Below are 27,934 nucleotides of genomic sequence, written 5' to 3' on the forward strand. Positions count from 1 at the left end.
GTATTTCTGGCAGCTGCTTTTGCTAGCATGAAAAGTACTCCTGTAGTAAAGATTATTAATAGCAATATACTTTGGGAGAAACTGTCATTTAAACTGTACAAACAACACACTAAAACTCAGAAATGTAAAAGTATAAACTAAGATGACAAAAACTGAGATAACCATAAGACACAGTAAAAATGTGTTAAATCAATGATAAATTATAAAACCATACACATGGATCATCTGTTTAGACAAAAACAGAGATAATAGTTTTAAAACTATGGGAAGAGTAGAAGAAAATTATAGTTGAAAATAATATTGGTGACAGGTTTATGGCAAACATTATTTTCCAGAAAGTATTATTTTAAAAAATCACCATGAACAACAAATAATTTCTTGATCTATTTATATATTTTCCTAATGATGTTGTAAGTATAAACACATATCATTATTTTCTCAAAATGAAAAAAAAATTCCTTCAATAGAAAACCTAGAATAAACATAGAAATATAATGATATAGTATCAACTAAGTAAAATCCATAAAACTTTGCCATGGTAGGAATAAATTTGCTTAAAATATGATTTCTTTCTCTTGTTAAACAACAATTAGAAGTCCCTAGTGCTGTTTTTTATTTGGTACAATCTTTCTGGAAAACAATTTAGCAGTATTTATTAAGAATCTAAAAGAATTCACACTCCTTGACCCAGTAATTCCACTTCTGGAAAAATGTATATAGAGATGTTAAAGATTTATGTATAAAAAAGTTCAAAGCAGGTCACTGACCAAATCAACAGCAGTTAGAAAATGATGACACATTCATTTGGCAGATTATACACTTTTGAATAACTATAGCCATGAGGAAGTACTAGCAATATATGAAAAATGGATTAAAGTATCGATTTTGTTTAAAGAGTTATTTACTTAAAATTTTTACTGTGGTTATTTCTGAGCAGTGGAATTACTGATAATTTAGGAAAATGTAAAGAAACATTTCTTCTGCATTTTACATACTGAGCATGTCTAATTTTTATAAACAGAAGTAAAAGATATTAACTACTGGAAGAAAATAAAAATTCTCTATATCATAATTCAACTCAGGGAATTTAGGGGATTATCAAATTATTAAATTCAGGAAGGTAATAACTCACAAATTTGCTTTACCAACAGAACTTATGATGGATTATAAAATCTTCCTACAAGTGAAAATTTTATTGTAGAATAAATAATTAGAGAGGTTGTTTTTTGAAACAAAGACAATACAACTGTTTGATAAAACTGGCAGACCTTTGCTGAAAAGTCTATTAAAGGAGCTTAATAGACTATAATTATATATACCTTGAACTAACTGAAGGTTATACACACAAAAACAGCAGAATAGATTATGCCTGAATGAGATTAAAATTTTAAATATAGGGTTTTTTTTAATTAGTATCATCAATAGTTCAACAATAAAGAAAAAGCTTGAATCCAAGACAGTATTGAAGCTAAGAGAGGTATAATGCTGTTTTTAATTTCTGTCATCATAGTCAAAAGTACTAAATGAACAAACTGATGAGAGTGGTACTGCACTGCAGTTTGAGGATGGTTAATCTGTCAGACACCCTGTTCTGAGTTGTTTCCTACCAAACACAGACCCTGAGGTATGACAACGATTCTCTCTTTAACCAAACTCTAGTCAGGCTCCTGAGCTCTTTTTCAACTAGGACCTGTCCTTCGGCATGTTCTCAGGAACCAAATTTTAGCAAGAATCCTGCTAAATCAGTCTAACCAGAATTCCCCACCCTTGATGTCAATCACCTGTGGTACCTGGTCACCCTCTCCATATCTGTTGGGTTCGCCATCCTCCACCATCCCCCAGGGGATTTCTGACCACCTTGGTTAAGTTCATTTAACCAGAGCACCCCCCACCCTTTACCCCTGATGCTTCCTCTTAGAAATTAGCTACCCACTGAATCCCATGCTGCTCCTTGGCTATAAATTCTCACTTTTCTTTGTTCTATTAACAGTTGAGCCCAATCTATCTCCCCTACTGCAAACTCCCCTTGTAGTAGTCCCTATACATATCATGACAGTCCCCCTGAATAAAATCTGTCTTATGATTTTAACAAGGTTCATGAATGATTTTTTCTTTAACAGGTATCATCCCTCAGCTTACAGAAAGACTACAAACATGCATACTGTTTGAATATTTCTAGTTTTTTATCACTATAATCATTGCATCATCTGTGGGATAACTTTACAAATGAAACATCTTGAAAGAGATTACACAAAAAATCCTAAATTTATAAATGTAACATGCTACCAAGTTATTTGTAGCTCAATTATTTGAATCTTTGAATTTTCTCAAAGAAACAATGTCAACAATGATAGGCTCCCAGGTTTACCCACCAAAATATGAATATAATAATAGTTGAAAAAAGTTAAGTTCATAAGAAAAGGTCACAAAACACAGTAGAAAGAGAATGGCTACTACCTGCAGCATTAGAGTCCTGAGGTTAAATACCAGCTTTACTATTTACCAAGAAAACTGGGGAGAGGTAACTTGATTGAGCCTCAGCTTTCTAGTCTACTGAATGGAGATAATACCTAACTTACCGTACTTAACAAACGTTTAAATCATTTAAGAATTATTTAAAATATAAAAAACAGCTGGACAATGCCTAGAATATATAGTAGGTCCTTTTAAAATAAGAGCAATTATTAATAGCATTATTATGCTACTACTGTACATCGAGAAGGAAAATTAAAAAGCAGTATGTTGGGCTTCCCCAGCGGTGCAGTGGTTGAGAGCCCGCCCGCCGATGCAGGGGACACGGGTTCGTGCCCCGGTCCGGGAGGATCCCACATGCTGCGGAGCAGCTGGGCCTGTGAGCCACAGCCACTGAACCTGCATGTCCGGAGCCTGTGCTCCGCAACGGGAGAGGCCCGCATACCGCAAAAACAAAAAAACAAAAAAAAACCAAAAAAGAGCAGTATGTTAAAATTCTAGTGATTATACACATAAAATTTTTTCTCTATATAGCTACAAAAGAATTAGAAGAGAGAATGAGGGTTTTTAAAGAAAATGGAACGTTATGGCTCTAACAATCTCCTTCTAAAAATTTACTGTTAGCTGAAACTTATATTCAAGCACAAGAAGATTTACTATAGTATTACTGTAATCATAAAAATCTGTATTTCACTGTCTCGTAAATAAAGTTTTACTAAAACACAATCATGCTCATTCAACTACTCCTTTAAGTATTGCCTACATCTGCTTTCATGCTACAAAGGCAGAGCTGAATTGTTCTAACAGTGACTATCTGGTCCACAAAGTATAAAATAGCTGCTGGCCCTTTGCAGAAAAAGTTTGTGGACCCCTGACTTAAGCTAACCCTCAAAGATAAAAATACACAGGAGTGATATTAACTCAAATATTTTCTCAAATGACTCAAATATTCTATTTCAATTTTATTTCTATTTTCACTTTAAAGAAAGATTATTTTAAATATGGTACTTTAAACAGAACTGGATATGGAATATAACCAGTACAAAATTGTTTTCAACTATCAGAAATCTAGTCATACATTTCATTGTTGCCTGAGCTCTTGGGTTTCAGGTGAACAAGTCCTTGTACCACGTTGCTCCCACCTCGCCTCCCTGCTGCTCCCACCAGCAGCTCTACCCCATTTTCTTAGCTCTGTTGCTGATGCTTATGCTACACAATCGGTTCAAACCCAAGAATATAAAGGCGCTCTAAAAACATTCTCCTTCTATAAACCAACACAGGCAACCAGATATCTTTAAAAGCCCTATATACATAACCAATTGCATGTCTTTTGGAAATTTCTACCAAAATAGTAACATTGAAGAATAACTTTATGAGAATACTGTCAATGCTTGAAAGTCTCCAAACAAAAACGAGTTAATAAATGAAATATAAACATTTTAATGACTTTTCTTTCAATATACTATTATTAATTGTAAGATATTACTTCTCTTATCACTAGAAAGAAAAAAATGCTGCCAGCTAAGCTATGAAATTCCATCCAGACGTACACTAATTTTACATATGTTTAAAATGTAGAAAAATAATGTATCTTAGGATTTAGGAAATACAGTATTACCATAACTAGGTATTCCAATTTCAAAGAAAAACAATTTTCCAGTGATTTTATAGACTAAGTAAGTTTTTCCTGTAAATATTCTCTTCCTTTAAAGGACGATCAGTTCTTTTAGAATAAAAAGTTATATACTCAAGTAATATTCTCAAATATTCCTGATGCTAAGAATTACCTGTAGGACTTATATGAACTATGAGGACCTAAATACTAAAAACACTTTGATTGACGGTAACTGGTTAATAGCTAGATTGCTATTTCTTTACTGTCATTAGTATTAAGTCCAAAGTATCTCTGATGAGGAGCTAGAATAATTTACATAATAATAAATTAGACTATCATTACTAATAGTACTTAATAATGAGGTAAATAAATTTCCTGGAAACATTTCGAGAGCTATAAATTGAAGCTGTAGTTATGATAACTATTTTAAAGAATTTTTCACAATTTTCAAAATTATTTTACTGTGCAAACATTAAATGGATCAACACCTATGATGGATGGAGGTGCAATAACATGTTTTTCAACTTTTAATAGGCCAAGACTACATACAGTCTTGTAAGAGTTCACTATACATTAGCTCACTACTTGGAAGGATAAAAATGGCCTACAAAATAGAGAAGTCTGTACACTTGTTGTCAGTGTATAACAATCTGATTGAAAGAGGCTAAACATACCTAATGGAAAAGATATACTGGATATTAGATACACAATGTGATTAATTACATATCACACCAAAAGTCTTTTTAAAATCTTTGATAAGAAATATATTAAAGGGCTTCCCTGGTGGCGCAGTGGTTGAGAGTCCACCTGCCGATGCAGGGGACATGGGTTCGTGCCCCGGTCCGGGAAGATCCCACATGCCGCGGAGCGGCTGGGCCCGTGAGCCACGGCGCTGAGCCTGCGCGTCCGGAGCCTGTGCTCCGCAATGGGAGAGGCCACAACAGTGAGAGGCCCGTGTACGGAAAAAAAAAAAAAAAAATATATATATATATATATATATAAAAGTATCTATCATTAACATTACCAAGGGAAAGTTAGTAAGTTAAAACAACAAAGAACATGTGAATCAATTTAAAGCTACCTAAATTAACCAGTTGCAAAAAGGAGGGGAGAAGTTATAATTACACGATCCCTCTAATATTTCTAGTAGTCAGAGTCAATGAGTTATACAATAGTAAATTATTGGCAGGCAGTCTAAAACTGAATGTGTTAATTTTGTTATCTATCTTCCCCCAAACTAGAACTATGTTATAGTTTGAATTTTATTTTTTGAATTTAGTCCTCTTCTATAATTACAAATGCCAGGCTATAATTTATCATAACAGTAACCTAGAAAAGTCAAACTGAATAGTGACCCTAGGAAACCTGCAAGGAAAGCCCTTAAGTTCTCTATTAATTTTTCTTAGAGAATCTGCTCCTGAGCCTTTTAAGTTTCATGCACTTGTAAAGAAGATACAGATAGAAAACATACAGTGTGACATAATGAATAATCTGCTATAAACTGTACTTAAGTTTATTAGAAATATTCAACAAGAACAAAATTATCTTTTTAAGATCTTAACCCCTTAATTTTAAAAACTCACACTTCTTCTCCTTGATTTGAAAGTTTACTTGTATTGGTATTTTTTACAGAAGTATTAAAATAATAAATTAGTTTATTAATGACCTTAAAGCTACTAGAGGCCTCTGTGTAAATGTTTAAATCAGAGCAGTGACCTCATTCAGAAGTTATAAAAGTGACAGAAGACAAAACAAAAGACACACTTTCTGAAAATACAGTTAAGAAGAAAGTAAGTGGGTGACAGAGATATTTATATTCTATTTTTAATGTTTAAACTGTATTACATTTAAAACTTACTCAAAATGTTTTTCAACATGGCTACCATTTATTGGAGTAGAAGTAGAAACAATTCAAAAAGAACTAAGGTAATTAGAAAACGTATTTTTACAAAGGCTATTTAAGTCCAAGCAAATAGAAGATTCTGTTCACTAAAGAGGAAAAATATTTTTCAGGTGTTGTTAAGTTAACCTACTTGTTTAATAGAATGTTTCCCTTTTAGTAAAAAAAAAAAGAAAAAAGCAGGGTGTGGGGGGAGCTGGTAAAAGGAACTAAAACACTAATAGCACTGATATATAAAAACACTCAATGACTCTCCAACAGGTATTTTTTGGTTTAATGTGTTCGGGATACTAAACATATTTTAGATCTAAAAATATATCACTCTAGTTAATAATTCAAAATGGTAATACCAAGTAACACAGAAAATACAACAAAACTGTTAATACTAACAGGGTCAAAATCTGGCGAGGAGGAGAATGTAATCCCAAAAAACATCCAATAGATCATAACCTGATTATAGATTAGCACAAGTTCTACAAAATATTAGTTCAGAATTGTCTATATATAAACTGTATCGTAACTGCCACACAATAGCATGCTATTTTTATTTCATATAACAGCAAAAAGTAACGTCTCTATTATGTTAGGTCTGAATTTAAGAAATAGTGATTTAAAAACAATCTAGCTTAAATTGGCAGATAAACTCTTTAAGAGAGCTAAATGCTTTAATTATCATGTATAAGGACCATACCACCAGCTTTTTACTTTTCCCACAAAATAGAAATGACAAATTTGGGGTGTTAGTATTTGCCGACATATTTCAAAACATACTTTTTAAATTTACCAAGTTTAAGTAAGTTTAAAGAATTCTAATACCATAAAAATAAATGAGAGACACAAACCGGTGAATTAGGTAACCTTGCCCTAGAGGCTCTCTATCACACTATTAAAACTATCACTTACAGAAGTTTTCACTGGCTACATAATGCACTGATAGTTTTAGTTATAAATACCAATTGAAATTTGAACCATTTCTTCACCAAAAGAGGCAGAAGTAGTTCATTTAAATAAATATTCCTATTTTTCAAATGTGTGAGACTTACCCGTCTTCGACAAAAGGGGAGGCCTTGGGCAATGATGCTAATGCTAAATATCTTCATCATGGTTTGATGTGGTAGAGGCTCTTTTGCACTTTTAAGATCAACAGGAACCAAGCCATGGTTTAGAGTAGCTTTTCCCGGTTTTGACATTTTAAAACTCCTCTTGGCTGATGAATACTCTCTACATGTAATACAGGCACATTACTAAAAACTCTAACCACCGAATTAAAATATAACTTTCTAATTTTAAAAAAAGGCTGAGAACCCAAGGCCTGCTGCTTTTGTCTTTCAACCTTCTCCTACCAAATGTCCTGACCTGTCTGAGGCTTGGTGAAGTGCAAGCTATCCTAGAATAGCCAGGAGTTATAAACTACTGAAGTGAAAGCTCCTGCTCCTGCCAGTCAAACAGCTGGTGCACCTCCCATACAAAGTCAGTAATGCGAAGACAACCGAAGCAGGGCTGTGCTACAGGGTCCCTTTGGAAACTTCTCCAGTGACTAACCTAGGTATTCCCTAGAAAGTGAAAGTAAACTTGTCTTTACAAAAATCCAAAAGATAAACATTGTATTTTCTCTTAAATATTTATTAAGTCTTCCTTACCCAAATATCAGCATTAATATTTTAGGAGTGTTTCGAATCGTGCTTCAAATTTAAGGACAGCATTTATGCATGCTCAAAAAAGACAAACATATATTTGTTCTATCTTAGATATATTCAGAATAAGCACTATATCTTCAAGTGTTTGTCTTAAGCATGCTCTCTTTTCCTCTTCCATATGTACCAGTCTTTATCTCAAACTAAGACATTAAATCAACTGAGGCTCTCAATAGCTATTAATATGCACTGCAGGTTAATTTTACCAGGAGACATTTTAGTTGTTTGCAAATTTCAGTTCAATCTCTATAATTCTGAAACACTTAGGGATTCCACTTGAAAGTATAACAGTAATGTGACTGATTAAATATATTTAGAAACCCAAGTATTTATAAATGTAACCTGTGTTGGTAAGTAATTAAAGTAAAATGAATAATAACTAACCAGTTCATCACAAATCCTTAGGGCTTCATTTCTTTAACATACCCTAGTCAGATACATCTTCCTAAAATATGGAGACGGAATGTGGTGTACAATACACTCCTCAAGAACTTCCAATGGTTCCCCAAAGCCTAAGATAAAGTTTGGAGATGAAGACTCTCCTCAAAGTGGCCCCAAACTCACTTTTTCGGAATTATCTCAAATATTTCCCTAAATTAACTACTTATGCCATGCTAATTAATCTTTATGCTACATTTCATTTCCAAGCCCAGGAACTAGAACATTATGATGATTTAAAAAAAGCCTAGTGTGAGAATTGATAGTAGTTTTAATAGATAGATAATAGAAGTGAACTATCCATTCACAATGCTCAGCTAATGTTTGTTCTCTCCTTCCATTCTGTTTTTTTCTTCCAACAGCCAGTCATCTCACTTATCTCTCCTTCCACCTGCTTTTATGGATTTTTATAAGTGGGAATTTAGAATGTGATATGGAGAGAGTTAAAAAGGAGAATGTCAGAAATGGGTGGTCTCTTATTTGACTTTGGTGAGATCTGTCCTACTAAATACACGAAGTGGGTTGCTGGGAAGTCAATCCACACACAAGAAATAACCCTAGTCCTACCATGATGCTACTTTCTTAAAGTACACCTTTCTCTGATATCACAATTTAAAATGTAGTTGAAAATGCAAAATCATTAAGCAGAGAAGAAATTTTTAGTGACACAAAAGTAAAAAACTGAATTCCTCCGAAGTAGATATGTAAACGATCAATAAGTACATGTAAAGATGCTCAATTTCACTAATAATTAGGGAAATGCAAATCAAAACCAGAACCACACTGTACACCCATTATTACGGCTATTATTTAAACACAGAGACACACAAATATGTGTTGGCAACGATGTGGAGAAACTGGAACCCTTGTGTACTGTTGGTAAGAACGTAAAATGGACAGAGCTACTGTGGAAAATATGGAGAGTCCTCAAAATATTACTATGTGATCCAGCAATTCCACTTTTGGATATACACCCCCAAAGAATTGAAAGCAGGGCTCACACAGATATTTGTACAACCATGTTCATAGCAGCATTATTCACAACAGACTAGAGGTGGAGACAACCTAAGTAACCAATAATGGATGAATGGGTTAAAAAAATGTGGTACATACACATACAACGGAATATTATTCAGCCTAAAAAGGAAGAAGATTCTGACACAACATGGATGAACCTTGAAGATATAATGCTAAGTGAAATAAGTCAGTCAAAAAAGGATATATATTGTATGATTCCACTTATCTGAGCTCCCTAGAGTAGTTAAATTTATAGATAGAAAGTAGAATGGTGGTTGCCTGCGGCTCGGGGGAGAAGTGAATGAGGTGTTAGTGTTTAATGGGTACCGAATTTTTGCTGGAAAAGATAAAAACTTCTGGACATGGACAGTGGTAACAGCTACACAACACTGTGAATGTACTTAATGCTACTGAATTGTACACTTAAACATGGTTAAAATGGTAAATTTTATGTTATGGGTATTTAATCACAATACAAAAATTGTTTTAGTAAAAAAGTAAATGACTAAGAATACAACCATAACCACTGAAAAAACCCAACAGAGATCTAGGGATAGGAGAGAGGGTACTGGAAATCTGTTAAGTTGATATGGTACAACAAGGTGAGACTGATACCTGAGATAAGGATGTCTACGGCCCCACTAGACTACTTACTACCTTGCAGAATGAATGTCTCTAGCCTCATTCTAATCTCAGCATCTCCTCTGGTGCTCACTTTATTCCTTAACACAAGTCTAATTTTTTTTTTTTTTGTATAACATAACCTTCAGTCATATTGTGTCTGTTTCTCCTTATTAGAAAAATCCCTTTGTTGAGGCAGCTCCCGCGGAATGCCCCATCTCCAAGTTACTATCAGGGTCACTTTGTTAGTATTACATATAGTTTCAGGTAGACATTCTTTATTCTCAAAAAAATTCTGTCTCAGTGATATCTTTGATCAGATAGTTAATTAACCCCCAAAATTCATTTCTTGATACCACATAGAAGATGTAATTAAAACTATGTGTTATTTCAATCCAGAAAAATTAGAAGAGTACTTCATTCCACAAATTTAACATATTCTGCAGAGAAAAATGAATCAAACAGATCAACTCCAATTTTGACTTTCACTTAATAAAGATCACCATACTGAAAATTAGTTTTCACTTTTACATTGAAATTTATAATCACATGTATTTACATGTAGGTAGTTTGAAGATAAGGATGATATGAACCTCTCTAATCTTCTTGGAGTCTGATCCTAAAGCAAGGGAGGGGGAGGAGATTGGAATTGAAAAGAATTTGGATTAGGAAAATTAAAATACACATAAAGTACTTATGAAAGGGCAGAAATTACCATGAAGTAAAACTAGTTTTTCATTTTTAAGAGATTATTTATGGTAAAAATAGGAGTGAAAATTAAAGCAGTCTTGTATATTAAATGTTGTGTTTTACACTAGATACCAAGTTTTGGTAAATACAAAGTGGTGGCATTCTAATTCAACTCATTTTTTAAATTGGTAAGTAGCTGCCCTCAACTGGATAGTACAGAGCACTGCAACTCAAGCAAACGCTAAATCAAATTATGTGTCTTTAACAATACACTTTTGTGAAAGAGACATTATTAGTGATTGAGCAAAGTGAGTACTAATTTCCAAACTACCGAGTTCCATCTTTTTTCTGAGGATTCAAGTTAATAGTACTTCTAAAGCAATGCTCTAAATCAGCATGGAAACATTCAAACTACAAAATCAAGAAAACCCTAGTCAGTGAGGGAAGCTGAAGACAATGCGTAGGAGAACCTCAATTGCTAATATTTTAAAATGCAGCTAGTTCCACACGTTCAAGAAAAAATAAAGTCTTGGTTTCAATGATCCTTTTAAAAGCATTTAAGATAGTCTTAATTATTAACCCCCCCCCCACCCAAACTGAGACTTTTCAAAATAGACAAGCTCTTTTTAAGATGATATCAATAAATATTATGGGAGTATAATACAGTAGGTAGGAATATATATGCTGGAGTCAAACGGCCATAGTTCAAAGCCTGGTTCTACCACTTATTAGTGGTATGTCCTTAAATCAATGCCTCTGTGTCTCAATTTCATCTATATAGAACCTACCTCATAGGACAGTTATGAGGATTACAACGGTTAATATAAGTGAAACACAAAGAACAATGCTTCACATTTAGTAAGTGCTCAATACTGTCAGCTGCCATTACTACTACTACTAGGATAAAAAAAAATCACATAGAGCTTTGCAGATTACATTTCAATCTTAAAAATCACTAAGAAAGCAAGCAAAGATGCAAAATCCACCTATAATAACTTTGGAGTACAATATTTCAAAACACAATCATCTACAAGTTTTAGAAAGACTTCCTAAATTCTGTCACGATTTTTATCTAAAAGTTAAGCTGTAGCATCTTAGTAGTTGTGCCTTGGCATTTTAAGACTTCAGGTATCACTATCCATCCAAGAACTCAACAATGGGGAACTTGTGATAAAGAGAAGATCTCTATACAAGATATTTTGCCTGTTTATCACTCTCTGATTTTTCTTTCTTCTAAAAGTTTGTAGGGCTTCCCTGGTGGCGCAGTGGTTGAGAGTCTGCCTGCTGATGCAGGCGACACGGGTTCGTGCCCCGGCCCGGGAAGATCCCACATGCCGCGGAGCGGCTGGGCCCGTGAGCCATGGCCGAGCCTGCGCGTCCGGAGCCTGTGCTCCGCAATGGGAGAGGCCACAACGGTGAGAGGCCCGCGAACCGCCAAATAAATAAATAAATAAAAGTTTGTATTAGTCAAAGATGATTATATATAAATGTTGCATGTAACAAAATATCACCAATACAGTATTTCTAAAATGTATTACAGTTCCATACACTCCAATTCTCTTACAACAATGACAAAAAGATTTATAGTAGTTTATTCTGGATTTCTACCATTTCTTACATTCATTATTATACAGAAGGCCAGGATTTAACTGCTCCAGATCAAAGGCCACATCATATAAGCAGCATAAAGATTTTCTGTTTTTCATAAACTATTTTTGAATCAGCTAAAACAAATCGCTTGGAAGATACAAGTTTACCTACAAGTATTTATGATTTTAACCAGAAGTTTTCAGTCTCACATCAAAAAATTTTGACAGGGAGACTATCAGCATACACCATTTAAATTCAGTATTATTTATTACTTCTGTGAATTTAAGCAACAAGTGACTTACTCTTCTGTAGAAACAAAAGAATTCCAGATTCTAAAAATTAACACCACTCCTAAAGTGAAATAAATCAGAATCAATATCCTTTTGAGATGAAAATACGGTATTATAAAGAGCATACTCATTTATTCTGGGATATAGAGTGAAACAGATTATTCTCTGTATCTAAGTCATTGTTTTTAGTCTTTCCTAACACCTTAGATACCAGAGCGTTAAAAGTTATCTCCCTAGTCTAAGCAATTCATGTACAAAGATAGAACAATTTAAAAACAGAGAAAAATGATGATGAATCAAGAAATTAAGTTCTTTGCTTAATGATGAACAGTCAAGCTTGTATTAGAAACAACTGCAAAAAACCAAAAAACAATTGCAAAAAAAAAAATCCAAATAACATATCGTACTTTAATTGTAGAAACTAAAAACACAATTAAATTTACTATGAAGGAAAAATTTAAATATATGGCATTCCTCTTAAAGTTTTATTATTCATAAAAGGCATAAGTCAAACGAACAGAAATGTTTTATAAAAATTAAAATCACATTCAAAACATTTCCTTAAAAAATTCTGAAACATTTAAATGCTCAAAGTGTTCCTAAGAAAGATTACAACATCTAATTATAATGCATTTAAGATATTATATTCATGTAAACATTTAATGAGTCATAACTTATTACTGTACTTCCTTGCTAATTTTCTTTATCCAGGGACTTAGTGTAGCCCCTAAGTACATGTAGCCCCTAAGGACGTAAGAGAAATTAGCTTGGGTTCTAAAGCAGCACATACAGTTTATATAAGTGTTATAAAAATGTGACCTGGTAATTAGACATTTGCAAAATAAAAGCATTACATATATACATATATGTGTAGCATTTTCAAAATAAGAATGTTACAATATCACGTTTTATATAGTATTGGAACTGCTTTGATTTGTATAATCAAGGTCTGATTGCTGGACATTTAGGTTATTTCCAAATTCTGCTGGAAAATTCCAGTTAATTTTTTTAAATTGGCTGAAAATAAAGTTACAAGGTAAAGACTATAAAAAAACCCCAAAAAAGTCCTGAAAAATTAAATATAATGACACCATTGCATAGTGCACTAGAAATTCCATGACTCAAAAAACACCAACTATTTACTGACTTATTTACAACTAAATTCATTTACAATCAAATTACTCTTAATTATTGCCTCAATCAACTTTCATCCAAATTACCTGAAATTAATACTCCAGGTAAACTTACCAGTATACAAAAAATATAGGGTGAACTTTAAGTTCTACTTTCAGCTCTACCACTAACCAGTGACCTTAGGTAAGTCTCTTAAGCTGTCTCAGATTTCAGATTTCTAGAATGAGGAATGAGGAGGTTGGACAAAATGATTAAGAATGAAGTCCCTTACAGCTTTAAGAATATATATACTGCAGTTCTAATAGCAACGAGTATAGCACCTTCTTGTAATGTGTTGGACTGTCAATTTGGTGAGCCTTCCTTTATTATAGTTTAGTAAGTAGTTACAGTTTTACAAAATATATCCAAATAAAATTCACTGCTTCAATTCATTTGTGTGTATAGCTTCTAAAAACAGGCATCTATCCTTGTGTTGTGAATATATATTAATGTTGCATAACAATAAGAAAACATTTTCAATGGAAAAAAGTTACAGGCATAAATGATTTTTTAAAACATGATTTTAAAAGATGAAATTCAAGATAAGGATCTTAGAATTTTTCTGATTCCATATTATTCCATAATATTTTTTAACGTATTTTTCCTTTCCTATTTACCATGGTGGCATGAACAGTGACATTCAGAGTATATCTGATTTTTTTTAATGAGTAAACTTTGGATTTTATTCCCATATTTTGTCTGAAAACTTTAGCTGTTAATATCAAAATGATACTTTTCCTCACTCTTTCATTAAACATTTAAAGAAATATTTGTGATAAAACAAAAATCCAATTATTGGATTGAATTTTTTAAGTATTTCAGAAATGCCCAGTATGAAGTCCTCAACGACCATAACATAACTTGCCTCAAGATTAAGTTTAACTCTTACAGTCTGTGCTGGGTTACCCCAGCTGTTAAATCGGTCTTATACAGCTGCTCTCCAAGAATTTAGCAGATGATTATTATAGTTACACCTTTAAGTCAACAATGACAAAAATGACATAGTAATTACAGGTATTTCAATCATGCAAAAGCCTCATGTGATGACAGAGTGATTTAAAAGCAACTTAATTTTCTACAATTCTCAAAATAAAATTTAAGTGTAACAAAGAGGACAAAAACTTCTTTAATATCAGTTTTTTAAGGTTTATGATTTGTTACTTTTATGAACAAGTTTAAGCATAAAAGTTTCATTAACCTTTCAGTTAAACTAAATACAATTTATCATTTATCTCTCTTGTAAAAATTCTGAAAAGTGTTATAGGCCAGGGAGTAATAAGTAGGGACATAATACTATTAATTCCTTTAAAGCACAGTAAGTAATGTAGGTGGTTTCTTTCTGCACTTAAAAAAAATTAAACTAAGCTATAACGCAGGAAGTTCACCAAATTGATGGCTTAACACACTGTAGGAATGTATCCTATGAAAAATAAATGGACATGTAAGATATTTGACAGTGTTAACAATTTAAGAAAGTAAAACGGTAAGGAGGCGGGGAGATAATTATATCCCCTACGCTGTTGAGTTTTTGATGCAATTATAAGTAAAAATCAATTATGAGTGAGGTGAACATAGTTCCACGACTTCAATTGTATAATTTTCAATAACATGCTATTAAAGCATGAGTCTTAATAATATTCACTGAATAATTTATTCATTATAAATATTCATTTGTCAATATTCACTTCAGCATCAAATTTAAGTATAGAATTACTTTAAGCATAGAAAATACTTTAATATAGAATTAAGCTATAGAAAATATATATTTAGGGTCTCATTCTTGGATGGGCTGACAGTTGACACCACTGGCCTTTTTACATTGTCAAAATTACATATTCAGGGACTTCCCTGGTGCTCCAGTGGTTAAGAATCCACCTTCCAATGCAGGGGACGTGGGTTCGATCCCTGGTTGGGGAACTAAGATCCCACATGTTGCAGGGCAACTAAGCCTGCGCGCTCTAGAGCTCATGTGCCACAACTAGTGAGCCTGTGTGCCGCAACTACTGAGCCTGAACACCATGACTGGAGAGCTCATGCACCACAACTAAAGAGACTGTGCACCACAACTAGAGAGGCTGCATGCCACAACTACTGAGCCCATGTGCTCTGGAGCCCACACACAACTAGAGAGAAGCCCATGCGCTGCAATGAAGAGCCTGCATGCCACAACAAAAGATCCCACGTGCTGCAGCTAAGACCCAATGCAGACAACTAATTAAAAAATTACATATTCAACAAAATACATTGTCTGATAAACATCGACTGAAGTTTAAATTAAACTGACAGTCCAAGTTTTCATTCTTTCCAATAAATAAAACACTGTTTATCAAGAAACATTAGAAACAAAGAAAAAACAAAACTCAATCCCTATAATTCTTGATTATGCCTGAAACAGAAAGATCTTGGGTTGGAAGGAGGAAGTCTATGGATAGTAGGAGACTATCAGAGATCAGTAGGAGATATAAAGGAAGTTTGCAGCTACAGGGCTTAGAAAAAATACATATTATTTCAGATTGGTACAATGATATGAGGGAAGGATAAAAGACTGACAGAGTTCCTAGTAGATCATGCTTTCTTTCACTTAAATATCATGACAAGACTGTGAGGTATCATTAGTCTACATTTTAAGGAATTACATAAGATACATATATTATATATGAAATCTGTTTTAATGAGCCTGATTTTTATGAAGTACAAATGAAAAACAAAAACTTCTAAAAGCAAAGATATTATGACCTTCTATAGTACACTGTGTGTCTCAAAGATGGTCACGGCAATATCCCACATCTTCGCATGCTCTTCTTACAATGTACTGCAACACTCCTTCCACTGAGAGGTGAGTCTGTTTCAACCAAGACAGAATGTGATTTCCTAGGCTAAGTCATACAAAGGAGATTCCATTTCCATCTTGCTTGTTGGAATACTCACATAGTAGCTCTGTTGTAAGTAGTCTGATTGCCCTGAGGTCACCATGCCATGAAAAAGCCCAAACTAACCTGGGTAAAAAGACCATATCTGGGTAAGTCCTGAGACTGTATGAAGAGGAGATTTTTGGCTAGACCCCAGCTAGCTGTTCTAGCCCCCTGGTGTTCCACCTCCAGCCACCATCTGACTGCAACCCCGAATCAACAATGCTCAAGTGAGCCCTTCCTAAATTCATAACCTACAAGAACAATGAGAAATAATAAAATAATTGTTGCTTGTTATAATCATAAATCTTTGGGGTGACAGTTAGGTGGCAACAGATAACTGAAACATCTTCCAAAATAAGAAGCTCCAAGAACACTGGTTTACTGTTGTAATATGACAGTCATCCTAGTAGAGTTTTAACTTCAAAATTTAACAAGAATGGGAAAGATAACAGGTGAGCTAGAATGAAAATTTAAACGAGTAGGTATTTGGAGGTTGGTAAAAGCTTTGGTGACAAATTCCCACCTTGATAATACCCATTAGAAATGTGGTGTTTAGCAAATCTCTATTTTAATAATAAACTTGACAAACGGTTACATATTACTTCGACTTGGATCTTCATCCAAACTAGTTTGACATGTGACAAATAAAGAAAAAATCAACTTACTTTTGCATTTCCTACAGTCATGCTTTTGTCGTCATTCTAAGCAAACTCAAATGACTGGAGGAGCACTCAGGTAAAATAAAGGAGAAAAACAGGTCAGGTTTAAGGCCTGGAAAGGCCATTTAAAAGGTGCCGTTGATTGTTGTCATGTAAGCACGGGAACCCAGTAAGGACAGACAGTCCACATTTGCAAAAGAAGGTGAAGAATCAATATTTTTATGTGAACTCTCCAGATTTTTAAGTGTTCGCAACATATTTAAATTCGTTAAGAAAAACAAAACACTATATAAGACACTAGTTTGCAATCTCTGCTCTGTTCTTCTCTGGAGTAAAGAAGCATAAAAATATAATAAAGATTAAATATAAGATTACTGATATCTAAATGACATAGAATAATGATTCTAAATGTTTTAATCTTCTTTTCTATACCTGTTAACAGAGTGAAATAAGAAACAAATCAGAAAACTGAAAATTTAAGTGATAAACATTACAGATGCACCTCAGCATATTTAATGTTTTCACTCATTAGACCGTAAGACAGATGGCAGTATATCGGTAAAGTACAAACAATTCATTCTTAACAATTAAATTTATAATGTTGACGTATAAAACCAACACCTATAGGTAAGCAAATGAATGACTCTTGGCACTTAGCTCCCAAATTCACCAGTATTTTCTTCATACTTCCATTTCTCATTTGCATCTGATTTCAATAACCAGAAATTGCCATTTAAGACCAACCAGAAACACAGAAAAAAAGCATTTTTCACTTTGAAAGTAAAGTATCTTCTAAAAGCAATTGCTACTCTAAAGCACAGAAGCTACCTTTTAATACTACCATCAGCAAAGACCACTGAACAGAAGAACATGGTACATTTCAACAAAATAAATCCTTTTCTGGACGCCCCCCCCCAATCTTATACATTGTTTTTAGCCCTGGTGATCTATGAAAATAATCATCATTCTTCTATTTACATTTCATATAATTAGAGGTTAAGGTTTATATGCAAGGTGCTACTCTGACAATAATTCTTAGTATTAGGAGCAATTGAGTTAATATTGAACATCAGATACATCCAGTAGCTTATACCAACATTTTACAAAATGTGTTCCCTAAAATATATCCTAAGTAGAGATCATTTTAACTTGACTGAAACTATTCTTCCATTTGTAAAGATGGCTTTTATTTGTTTACAATACTCTCTTAATTATGAAAATGTAGGTATTTCCTATAGTATCAAGCTGTAATTCTAGAATTTCTACAGAAGTACCAAAGAGAATTTTCCCTTGCCTATATCCCAGCTCCCCAGCTATTCAGTTCAAACACTAACTTATAGAATAGAACTAGTCCTCATGTGAGGAATCAAAGCCCCAAGACTACCAAATGTACTTTTAGGTTTTCTTTCAAATTCCTTCTAGGTTCAACAATAACAATCAATTAGGAAAACAAACACCCATCAGAGAGCTAAAGTGCTTCACAGTTAGTACTAAATACAAAATACAAAATACTAAATTTACAGTACCAAACAGCTGAACACTACTCTAAAAGTCAAAATAATTCAGGCAAAAATTAGTGGAATAGTTTCAACCCACCTAAGAGAGTTGATATCTTTGAAACCAAAAACATTTTGCATAGCATTATCTAGCCTGGACTAGTTTGTTAAGCTAGCTTTAGCAGTCTTTTAACACTACAATAAATCTTACAAAATATAATACTTAACACTTGTTAAGGACTTAACTATCTGCCAGTTACTTTCTAAGTACTTTACAAACATTATCTCATTGAATCCTCTCAATAATACTGTGTTATTATGATACTACTATCATCCTTAAAATAACTATATAACAGCAGTTAACAGTTTGCCCAAGGTCAAAGTGCCATGAAGTGACAGACTGTGAAAACACAGTCTGACTTCAGAGATCACGATCTCTACTTACCAGTATTTATAAGCATTGATGCATTTGTTATAGATGTTATGCTTATTGAGGGCACTGTTTACTGAATCACTCATGAAGTCCCATGTGAGAAATTCCTTTTATATAATGTTAGGAAAAGGGGTGCGTGTGTGTGTGTGTGTGTGTGTGTGTGTGAGACTGACATGTTTTCCCGTGAGAGGACTCAGCACTTTCTCCTCTTAATTTTATCACAAGGAAGCAGAGAGACTAAGAGTCCAATGTTGTGCAAACTTTAGTCTACATTAGAATCACGTGGGAGCCTGTTAAAAATACATATCCCACCCTTAGAGATTTGGTTAAGTAGTTCTGCAGTGTAAGCCTGCAACTTGCACTTTTAGTAAGCATTCCAGATATTTCTGATGGGTCACACTTTAAAGAATATTGGTCCTTATGAGTGGCCAACCTGTAACCTATGAACAGCTTACTCCAACTCATCATAATTCATTCCTTACTACTTCTCATGGCCTTGTCTTCATAGTCTACTCCACTATTTTCCCTGGCTCTGATTTTCATGGACACTTGATTATTTTATTATATGTGTTTCTCCTATATATAGGTCACCTCAAATTCCTTGTGAAAGTTAGGATACATATTTCTTTCAAACGAGGCTAATTCATTTGGCAGTTCAATACCTAAAACCAGTATATTAAATTCATAAAGCAAAAAGTCCGTAGGTCCCTGCTAAAACACTTAATGGGCTCTGCATATGGTGCTCTCCCACTCCAACCAACTCAATGCCCTTAATGGATCTGCACTAGATGCAAACTATTTTAATTCTGCAATGAGTGATGAACAGCACTCTTCTTCCACATATAACGTCTAGTGGAAACGGGTGGTCTATAGGTCAAACCAGCCCACAGAAATGTATTTAAAAAATATGGATGCCAACATACAAAAAACTGAGAAATTATCATTGAAAAATCTGGAATTCCAGTGACTTTTGAAAAATTGGAAAATATGGTAATATCAGTATCCCAATTTTCAGTCATCCCCTTTATCTAGAGATGCTTTGGCTCCCCAGGTCTTATATTTAGTCTATTTCGTTCGTTTAAATTACCTTTCTGGCCCCTATGCCTCGGGTTTGTGTCTCCTATAAATTGTGATGGGGGAAATGAGGTTAAGAAGATTTTCTGGAAGAAAATCATTTCAGCATAGTCCAGGAATCACTGCTGGAAATTAGTTACAAGACAGGTGAATGGTATTCTAGAAACATTTCTAGTACTCATACTAACCAGATTTTCCCCAACCTTTGTGAAATACCCCATACCCTCAAGCCTGCACTTGCCCCTCCCCCATTAACCTTTGGAAACATGACACCCTTATGGTGGTTGTATGCATTTACAGAAGTACTGTGCCCCACGCCTTCCTCTCCCCACTCCCATAAAAGCTAGGATCAGGGCTTCCCTGGTGGCGCAGTGGTTGAGAGTCCGCCTGCCGATGCAGGGGACACGGATTCGTGCCCCGGGCCGGGAAGATCCCACGTGCAGCTGAGCGGCTGGGCCTGTGAGCCACGGCCGCTGAGCCTGCACGTCCAGAGCCTGTGCTCCGCAACGGGAGAAGCCACAACAGTGAGAGGCCCGCGTACCGCAAAAAAAAAAATCCAGAAACATGTTACAGAGGCAGGATTTTAATGTCTTCAATCCATCAAGAGCATCTAATACCTCTCCTTCTCTAGGAAGGAGAAGTTCAGGTGTTTTTCACCATATCCAGATACTGATCTGGTTTTTTTCCCCACGTTTTACACTATTGACCATTTAACATTCACCAAATAAATTATTCTATTAGTAGCAAATTTCATTATCTGAGCAAAAAGATCAGAATTCTAGCTCAGTGTTTAATCACTTAGGCTAATGTTAGCTGTAAAAATACAGCAATAAATGCGGTTTTCAGAAAATGGTAATGATTCCAAAAAAAGCAAACATATACAAAATATAACTTTATCAGTTAGAGAATACTGTTTATCATAGCAGTGACTAAGTTGAAAAGAAGTTCATCAATATTCAAAAGGACTAACTCCTCAGTGTAATTTAGAATTAAAGATCGAAGTTTTGTCACTTCATTATATTGATAGTATCTAATCTGAGGAAATAATTTAAGACATTAAAATTAACAAATACAAGGAAGAGAAACTCAAAAGATAAGGTTCTTTGAAGTCTTCAACTATTATTGCACGTTCTCTCTGTCACATGATCAGGCCCTCCTCTAGGTATAAACAATGTGTTTCTGCTGAGTTCATTCTAATCTTCCTTCACAAAGAGGGAAGTATAAATAGTAGCTGAAGAGAAAACGCCCTTATTTTCCCTCCAAAACAGTTTTCTTTAAAGTCTGTCTGAGGGGGAAATAAAAATTTAACCAAGGCTATACTTAAGATGTTGAATTTCTTTTTTAGAAGCTATCAAAGATAAATAGTAATCCAGAGATCAAACGTGGCTCAAAGTCAGTGTTTTTGGATCCTGCACAAATGTGCCCTGCGGTTCGTAAGAGCCTGAGCAATCTTACTGGCTCAGTCATGACTCTTTCTTCACTCATTCACACCACCTGTTTGGGAATTGTAGATTATATTTCTCATTTCTTCACCCCAAGCAACTAAAAGAAATTGAGGAAGAAGAATCATCTGCTCAAATATTCTTTAGTTCAGGATGATCTGGCTCTATGCTGCAATATTACGTTCTATGTTAACAAAAGAGGAAATCAAAACAAGAAAGATAGCATCTTGGACTGGACGGATCATTCTTTTCTCACATCCATGATGAGGATGCCCAGAGCAACTAACGACAAGACTTTTGTTTTTAATGCACTTATGTGCATATACTTGAGAAATTTTCAAAAAGCATACACATATTCCCAAAGCACAGTAAGTCTGGGCACATATGTACTGTCATCCCAAGGCTCACTTTTTGTTCACTTTTTGTTGGCATTGTTGTTTTAAAATAGCAAAATGAATATATGCTAGCTGCTGGTTAAAAAAAAAGACAACACTAGGTATCTCACATATTATATGACAGGGCACATAACTACTCAAAATATTAACTTCTAATTCTGAGCAAGGAACAGTGTACTAGAACACAAAGTATAAGAGAAAAAAGCACTTACTAACTATATTTAAAGATGTTAAAAGCAACAATAAAGTACCATACGGCCCTCTAGTGTTCAATGAAGAAACAGATGAATTCTTAATTCTTATATATGACATTTCATAGTAAAAAATAATACTTTCTCTGATTTACTAAGTATGTTAAACATGTTCATTTGTGACTTCTTCAAAAACCCAAATAGGTTGTATCTTCTGTGGCTTTACTTCTATGTGCTTTCTTTTGAACTACCATCCATGTTTGGAGTATCCAAAAGATTCTGAAATAATTCTTAAACGTTTTCCATAAAAACATTTCCATAAAAAGATTTTCCATAAAAAAAATCCCAATTCTAAACAGAGAAGAAACAACATTTCTCAATTAAAACTAAACAGTATTAAATTTAAGGAAATTTTCAAAGAAGAAACAAAAATAATAGTGTCATGACTACAAATTAGGTAGGTATTTAGAACACAACTAATCCATATTCTCTAATCGTATTTTCCTTTCTCTGTATTCTACTTCTATAATTCATCCAACTTCGTTTTTACCTTTATCATAATTTATAGATGACATTCATTACAGCAACCAAAGCAATGAAATACATGAAAACTGTATTCCCCAGAAGAGAGGTCAAAGATGGGATTGAGATTTTAGGACAAGAGTCAAGAGTAAAAAAGTAGACTCAGAGGAGATTAAGATTGTAAGCACTGGTGAAAAATGGATTATTATTTTTTATTACATAAAATTGATTATTACTGTCTAAATAAAGTTGGTGAAACACTAATTTCAAAATGGACCTAAGTTTATTACATGTTTTAAAAATATATATTTATTGTTTATATATTGGAGTTTTGTAGGGGGAAGGTGGGGACTGGTATATGAGCAAGATCTAAATTATACTCCAGCTCTGTCATTCACTTCCTATAACTTTAAGCAAATAATATTTCCAAGTTAAAACTTCAGAAACCACAGAAAGATCTGAAGTTCTTGTACTTGGTATCGAGATCAATCCTCCAAATGTCAAGGTAGTAAGTTGACTACAGCCTGGAAACTCTACAAATGACCCCTCAAAGTACGACTTAGCCATCAGTAAATCACTAGAAAAAGACAGGATACAAACAAAGAAAATTTAAACAAATTTGCCCAATATTAACCCATATAGATATGTGGAATATATTCAAATAGTCACCTAGAAAGGTTTTATAATTACTTCTACAAATTCTGCCACTATTCAAAAAAGTTACAACTCCTCATTTTCATTTCTTTACAGCCTCCCAACACTAATTCCTATCCTATAGGTCTCAGCCTAGCTTTCATTTCCTCACTGAAGATATCACTGATTTAATTATTTGAATGTGGATGCATATGTGTTGAGAACTACAAAAGTGGGAGGAACAATGAAAATGCTGGAAGACAGAATTTTAATACAAAATAATCTTAGTAAACAAGAACTTGGGGACTTCCCTTGTGTCACAGTGGTTAGGAATCTGCCTGCTAATGCAGGGGACACGGGTTTGAGCCCTGGTCAGGGAAGATCCCACATGCCGTGGAGCAACTAAGCCCGTGCGCCACAACTACTGAGCCTGCACCCTAGAGCCCGTGAGCCACAACTACTGAAGCCCACGCACCTGTAGCCCATGCTCCACACAAGCCATGAGAAACCCATGCACCACAATGAAGAGCAGCCTCCGTTCGCCACAACTAAAGAAAGCCCAAGCGTAGCAACGAAGACCCAACACAGCCAAAAATAAATAAATTTATTTTTAAAAAAAACAAACAAACAAGAACTTGGTAAAGGAGCCAAAATGTGAACTCAGTGAGGATGGAGGCATGATGGCAAATAACAATAGAAAATCTAATAGGAACAAATTTAAAGTCTTGTACTTAGGTTCAAAAACCTATAAACATTCACATTAAGTGGAACAGGATTAAACTAGACTGTGTTTATAAAAATACATAAGATTTTGTTTTCTGAAAACTGAATTCAATTTTTAAGCATTTTCTACATGCAAAGTACAAAGTCCTGTAAGACACAGCAGAATCTTAGAGAATCTACAATCTGATGAATTAATGATCTAGAGCATCAACAATCTAAATATATATAAATTTAAAAAAAAGAAGCTGACTACAACTATCACAATAGAAGTTAAAAACAAAGATGTAATGGAGATACAGAATTTTGCTCGGAGTTCTGTGAAATATTTGTAAGGGAGGTAAGATTTGAAATGGATCTTAAAAAGAAGGACAGAAATTTGAAAGAGGCTACAGAGGGAAGAAGACATTTAAAAGAGAAGGAAAAAGCTTAAGCAAAGGTAGTCTGAATTCCTCTGTTCTCAGAAATGTCAAATAAACTGCTGCTGCTGAGGTAGACAGTAGGGCAGAAACAAGCTGAAGGAAATAAGATCAGGAGCAAGGCAAGGATGTCTTCTCTCACTACTGTTTTTTGACATCATACTGGGAGTTCGAGCAAATGCAATAAGACAAGAAAAGGAAATAAGGAACATGCAGATTAGGAAGGAAGAAATAAAACTGTCTGTATTCACATATGACATGATCATCTATGAAGAAAATCAGAAAGGATCAACAACAAGAAAAAAACTACTGGAACTAATAAGTGATCATAGCAAGGAATCACCTTCCTATATACCAGCAATAAACAAGTAAACTTGAAATTAAAAATGCATTACCCTTTACATTAGCACCCCCCAAAATGAAATAGTCATAAATCTAACAAAACATGTCCAAGGTCTCTATGAGGAAAACTATAACTCTGATGAAAGATACCAAAGAACTAACTAAATGGAGACATAGTCCATGATCTTAGATAGGAAGACTCATTATCAAGATGTCAGTTTTTCACAACCTGATGTATAGATTCAATGTAATCCCAATCAAAATCCCAGCAAGTTACTTTGTGGATATTGATAAGCTGATTCTAAAGTTTATACAGAGAGGCAAAAGACCCAGAATAGCCAATTCAATATTGAAAGAAAGCAACAAAGTCAGAAGCAGAGGACTGACTAATCAAGACAGTGTGGTACTGGAAGAAGAATAGACAAATCAATCAAAGGGACAAAATGTCCTCATTTTCCTTTCCAAACTTGTTTTCTTGATAATGCACAAGCATTTCTCCACAGTAAGTAGGTCTTAAAACTTGTAGTAATTAGCTTATCATCATTTAGGTTCACCTCTTATCATGTTGGAAGGAATCCTTCACTGATCACAAGAGCAAAGATGCATGTCTCAACTGGGGAAGAAGAAACCCAGTAAGCAAATGAATAAGCAAAAATATGCAAGGGCAACACTGGATAATCCCTGCCTTGCTTATGATCATGTCACCAATGGAGATAATAAGGATGATAAAAATGACACATATGTTTGCACAACTTTTTAACACTTGCAAAGCATTTCACATTCATCATGTCATTTCAACTCCACACAACACTTTGCAATAAGGTCAGGTATCCTATTCCTGTTTAATGATGAAGAAACTGAGGCTCAAGGAGGTTAATGGATGAGAGAGAGCAGGTAAGCCTTCTTACCTCCTATTCTTTTCAGCACACAAGTCTGTCTAATATTACCTGCCTAACCTATACACCAGGGTTGTGATTCAACAGAGGAAAGCTATCCAACAATGACTTACACAGGTCATGCTGGGGAAAGATGTTGTGGATACAAAAAAAAAGTAACAAAATAAAGAGCCCAGAAACAGACCTACATTACATTATAAATATAATCAACTGACTGATCTTTGACAAAGGAGCAAAGGCAATACAATGGGACAAAGATAGCCTATTCAACAAATGGTACTGGAACAACTGGACATGCACATGCAAAAACTAACTAAAAATAGATCATAGACCTAAATGTAAAACACAAAACTATAAAACTCCTAGAAAATAACATAGAAGAAAACCTAGATGACATTAGATATGATGAAGACTTTCTAAATACAACACTAAAGGTACAATCTATGAAAGAAATAATTGATAACTGGACTTCATTAAAAACTGCTCTGTGAAAAACGATGTCAAGAGAATGAGAAGACAAGCCACTGATTAGGAGAAAATACTTGTAAGAGACAATATGATAGAGGCCTGTTATCCAAAATATATAAAGAAGTCTTAAAACTAAACAATAAGAAAACAAACAACCTGATTAAAAAACAGGCAAAAGATCTGTACAGACACCTCACCAAAGAAGATATACAAATGGCAAGTAAACATATGAAAAGATGGTGAATATCCTATGTCATTAGGGAATTTCAAATTAAAACAACAATGAAATACTACTACATGCTTATTAGAGTGGCCAAAATCCAAAACACTGACAACATCAAATGCTGGCAACAGGAACTCTCATTCATTGCTGGTGGGAATGCTGAACGGTACAGCCACTCTGGAAGAGTTTGCCAATTTCTTACAAAATTAAACATACTCTTACCATACTATCCAGCAATCATGCTCATTGGTATTTACCCAAAAGAGATGAAAACTTCTGCCTACACAAAAACCTGCACATGGATGTTAGAAGCAACAGAAATGAGAAACAGTATATACACTGACCCTAGCTATGCAAAATATGTATCTGTGTGGTTAAGGACTGGCAAGTAATACATAAAAATTTATTCACTAATTATTTAGTGACAAATTATTAGGTATATGGGTGCCTTACACATGATAAGTACTCTTAGGCAAGATAAGAAATCAAAAGGCTTGAATAGGAGGGAGATAGGAAAACAAATTTAATATAATACAAAATGAGTCATAATAAATATAGCATGGGAGTAGAGATTAAGATAGGGAAACTCTTGGGGCGGGGGGGATAAAAACAGATACTAGCTGGCTTTATGGGTTATTTTACTGTTCCCCTCCTCCCAAAATTACTGTTTCATTGAATTTTCAAATTTTAACAAAAGTGCAACTTGGACCCAGAATGAGATCTAGGCTCAAATTCCTAGCTCCACTACTTACCACATGACTGACCACTGACAAATTACTTAACTTCTCTTCACTTGTTTCTCACCTCTAATATGGAGATAAAACTCAGAACCAACATAACAGGACTGTTGAGATTAAATGAGGTTATATATGGAGAGTATTTAGCAGTGTCCTAGCACATAGTAAATAGTGTTCAGTAAGTGGTTTATTAGTAGTAGCAGCATTTTTATCAGTGCAGCTTGCCATTGCACTGATGAGGTTCAGAGTAAGAACAGGGAATAGTCTGGCTCTACTACACCTGAGCAGCACCTCCATTGACTACAGCATACAACACTTCAAGATCAATTTGTGCAGAGAAGGGCAACCAGGATGGTGATCCTAGAAAACATGTTGAAGGCATTAAGTCTGGTGAGAAGATTCTGGATGAATATGACAGCAGTCTTCTCCTATAAGAAAGGCTGTTACTGCTCTACATGGAAGAGAAAGGACCAAAGAAAGGTAATAGATGTCCACATAAAGAACTGTCTAAAAATACAATGCTACTCCACACTGTAGTATTCCCTAGTGATGACTTCATTTTCAAGCCCAAGTCTCTTGATAAAGCTACTGGGCACAGGTTTGGACTTGGTGATCTCAAAGGTCTCCTTCGGATTCTATCTCAGGAGGCTTAAAACTAGGATGGAAAACCTAAGCAGTTTAAATATATTAATCAGTTTGAAGAAATGAAGCGTTGGGACCAGGGGACGGGAGGAAAAGCACTGGTGACTTCCTGGTAAAGCACTGCAGAATTATATTTAAAAAGATGGATTCTGAAATTGCTCACAGGATGTTTAAATGAAAGATATTCATGTTTCAGGGACAGCCAAAAGTGCTGCCAAGGCTACTCTAAG

General features: G+C 34.4%; 1 protein-coding gene across 8 annotated transcripts in view; it reads right to left on the bottom strand.

The window, feature by feature from the left end:
* The window catches only part of FBXW7 (F-box and WD repeat domain containing 7), a 207,823-nt gene that overhangs the window by 55,553 nt on the left and 124,336 nt on the right, over positions 1–27,934 (bottom strand). Inside the window, exon 2 of one of the 8 annotated variants that reach the window (XM_049709080.1) lies at positions 7,031–7,208. The exons of the other annotated variants lie outside the window; for them this stretch is intronic. Within the exon in view, the coding sequence (XP_049565037.1) occupies positions 7,031–7,208 (178 nt within the window). The remainder of the gene's footprint in view (positions 1–7,030; positions 7,209–27,934) is intronic. 8 annotated transcript variants of the gene reach the window in all.

This window comes from Orcinus orca, chromosome 4, assembly GCF_937001465.1.
Source record: "Orcinus orca chromosome 4, mOrcOrc1.1, whole genome shotgun sequence".
Taxonomy (NCBI): domain Eukaryota; kingdom Metazoa; phylum Chordata; class Mammalia; order Artiodactyla; family Delphinidae; genus Orcinus; species Orcinus orca.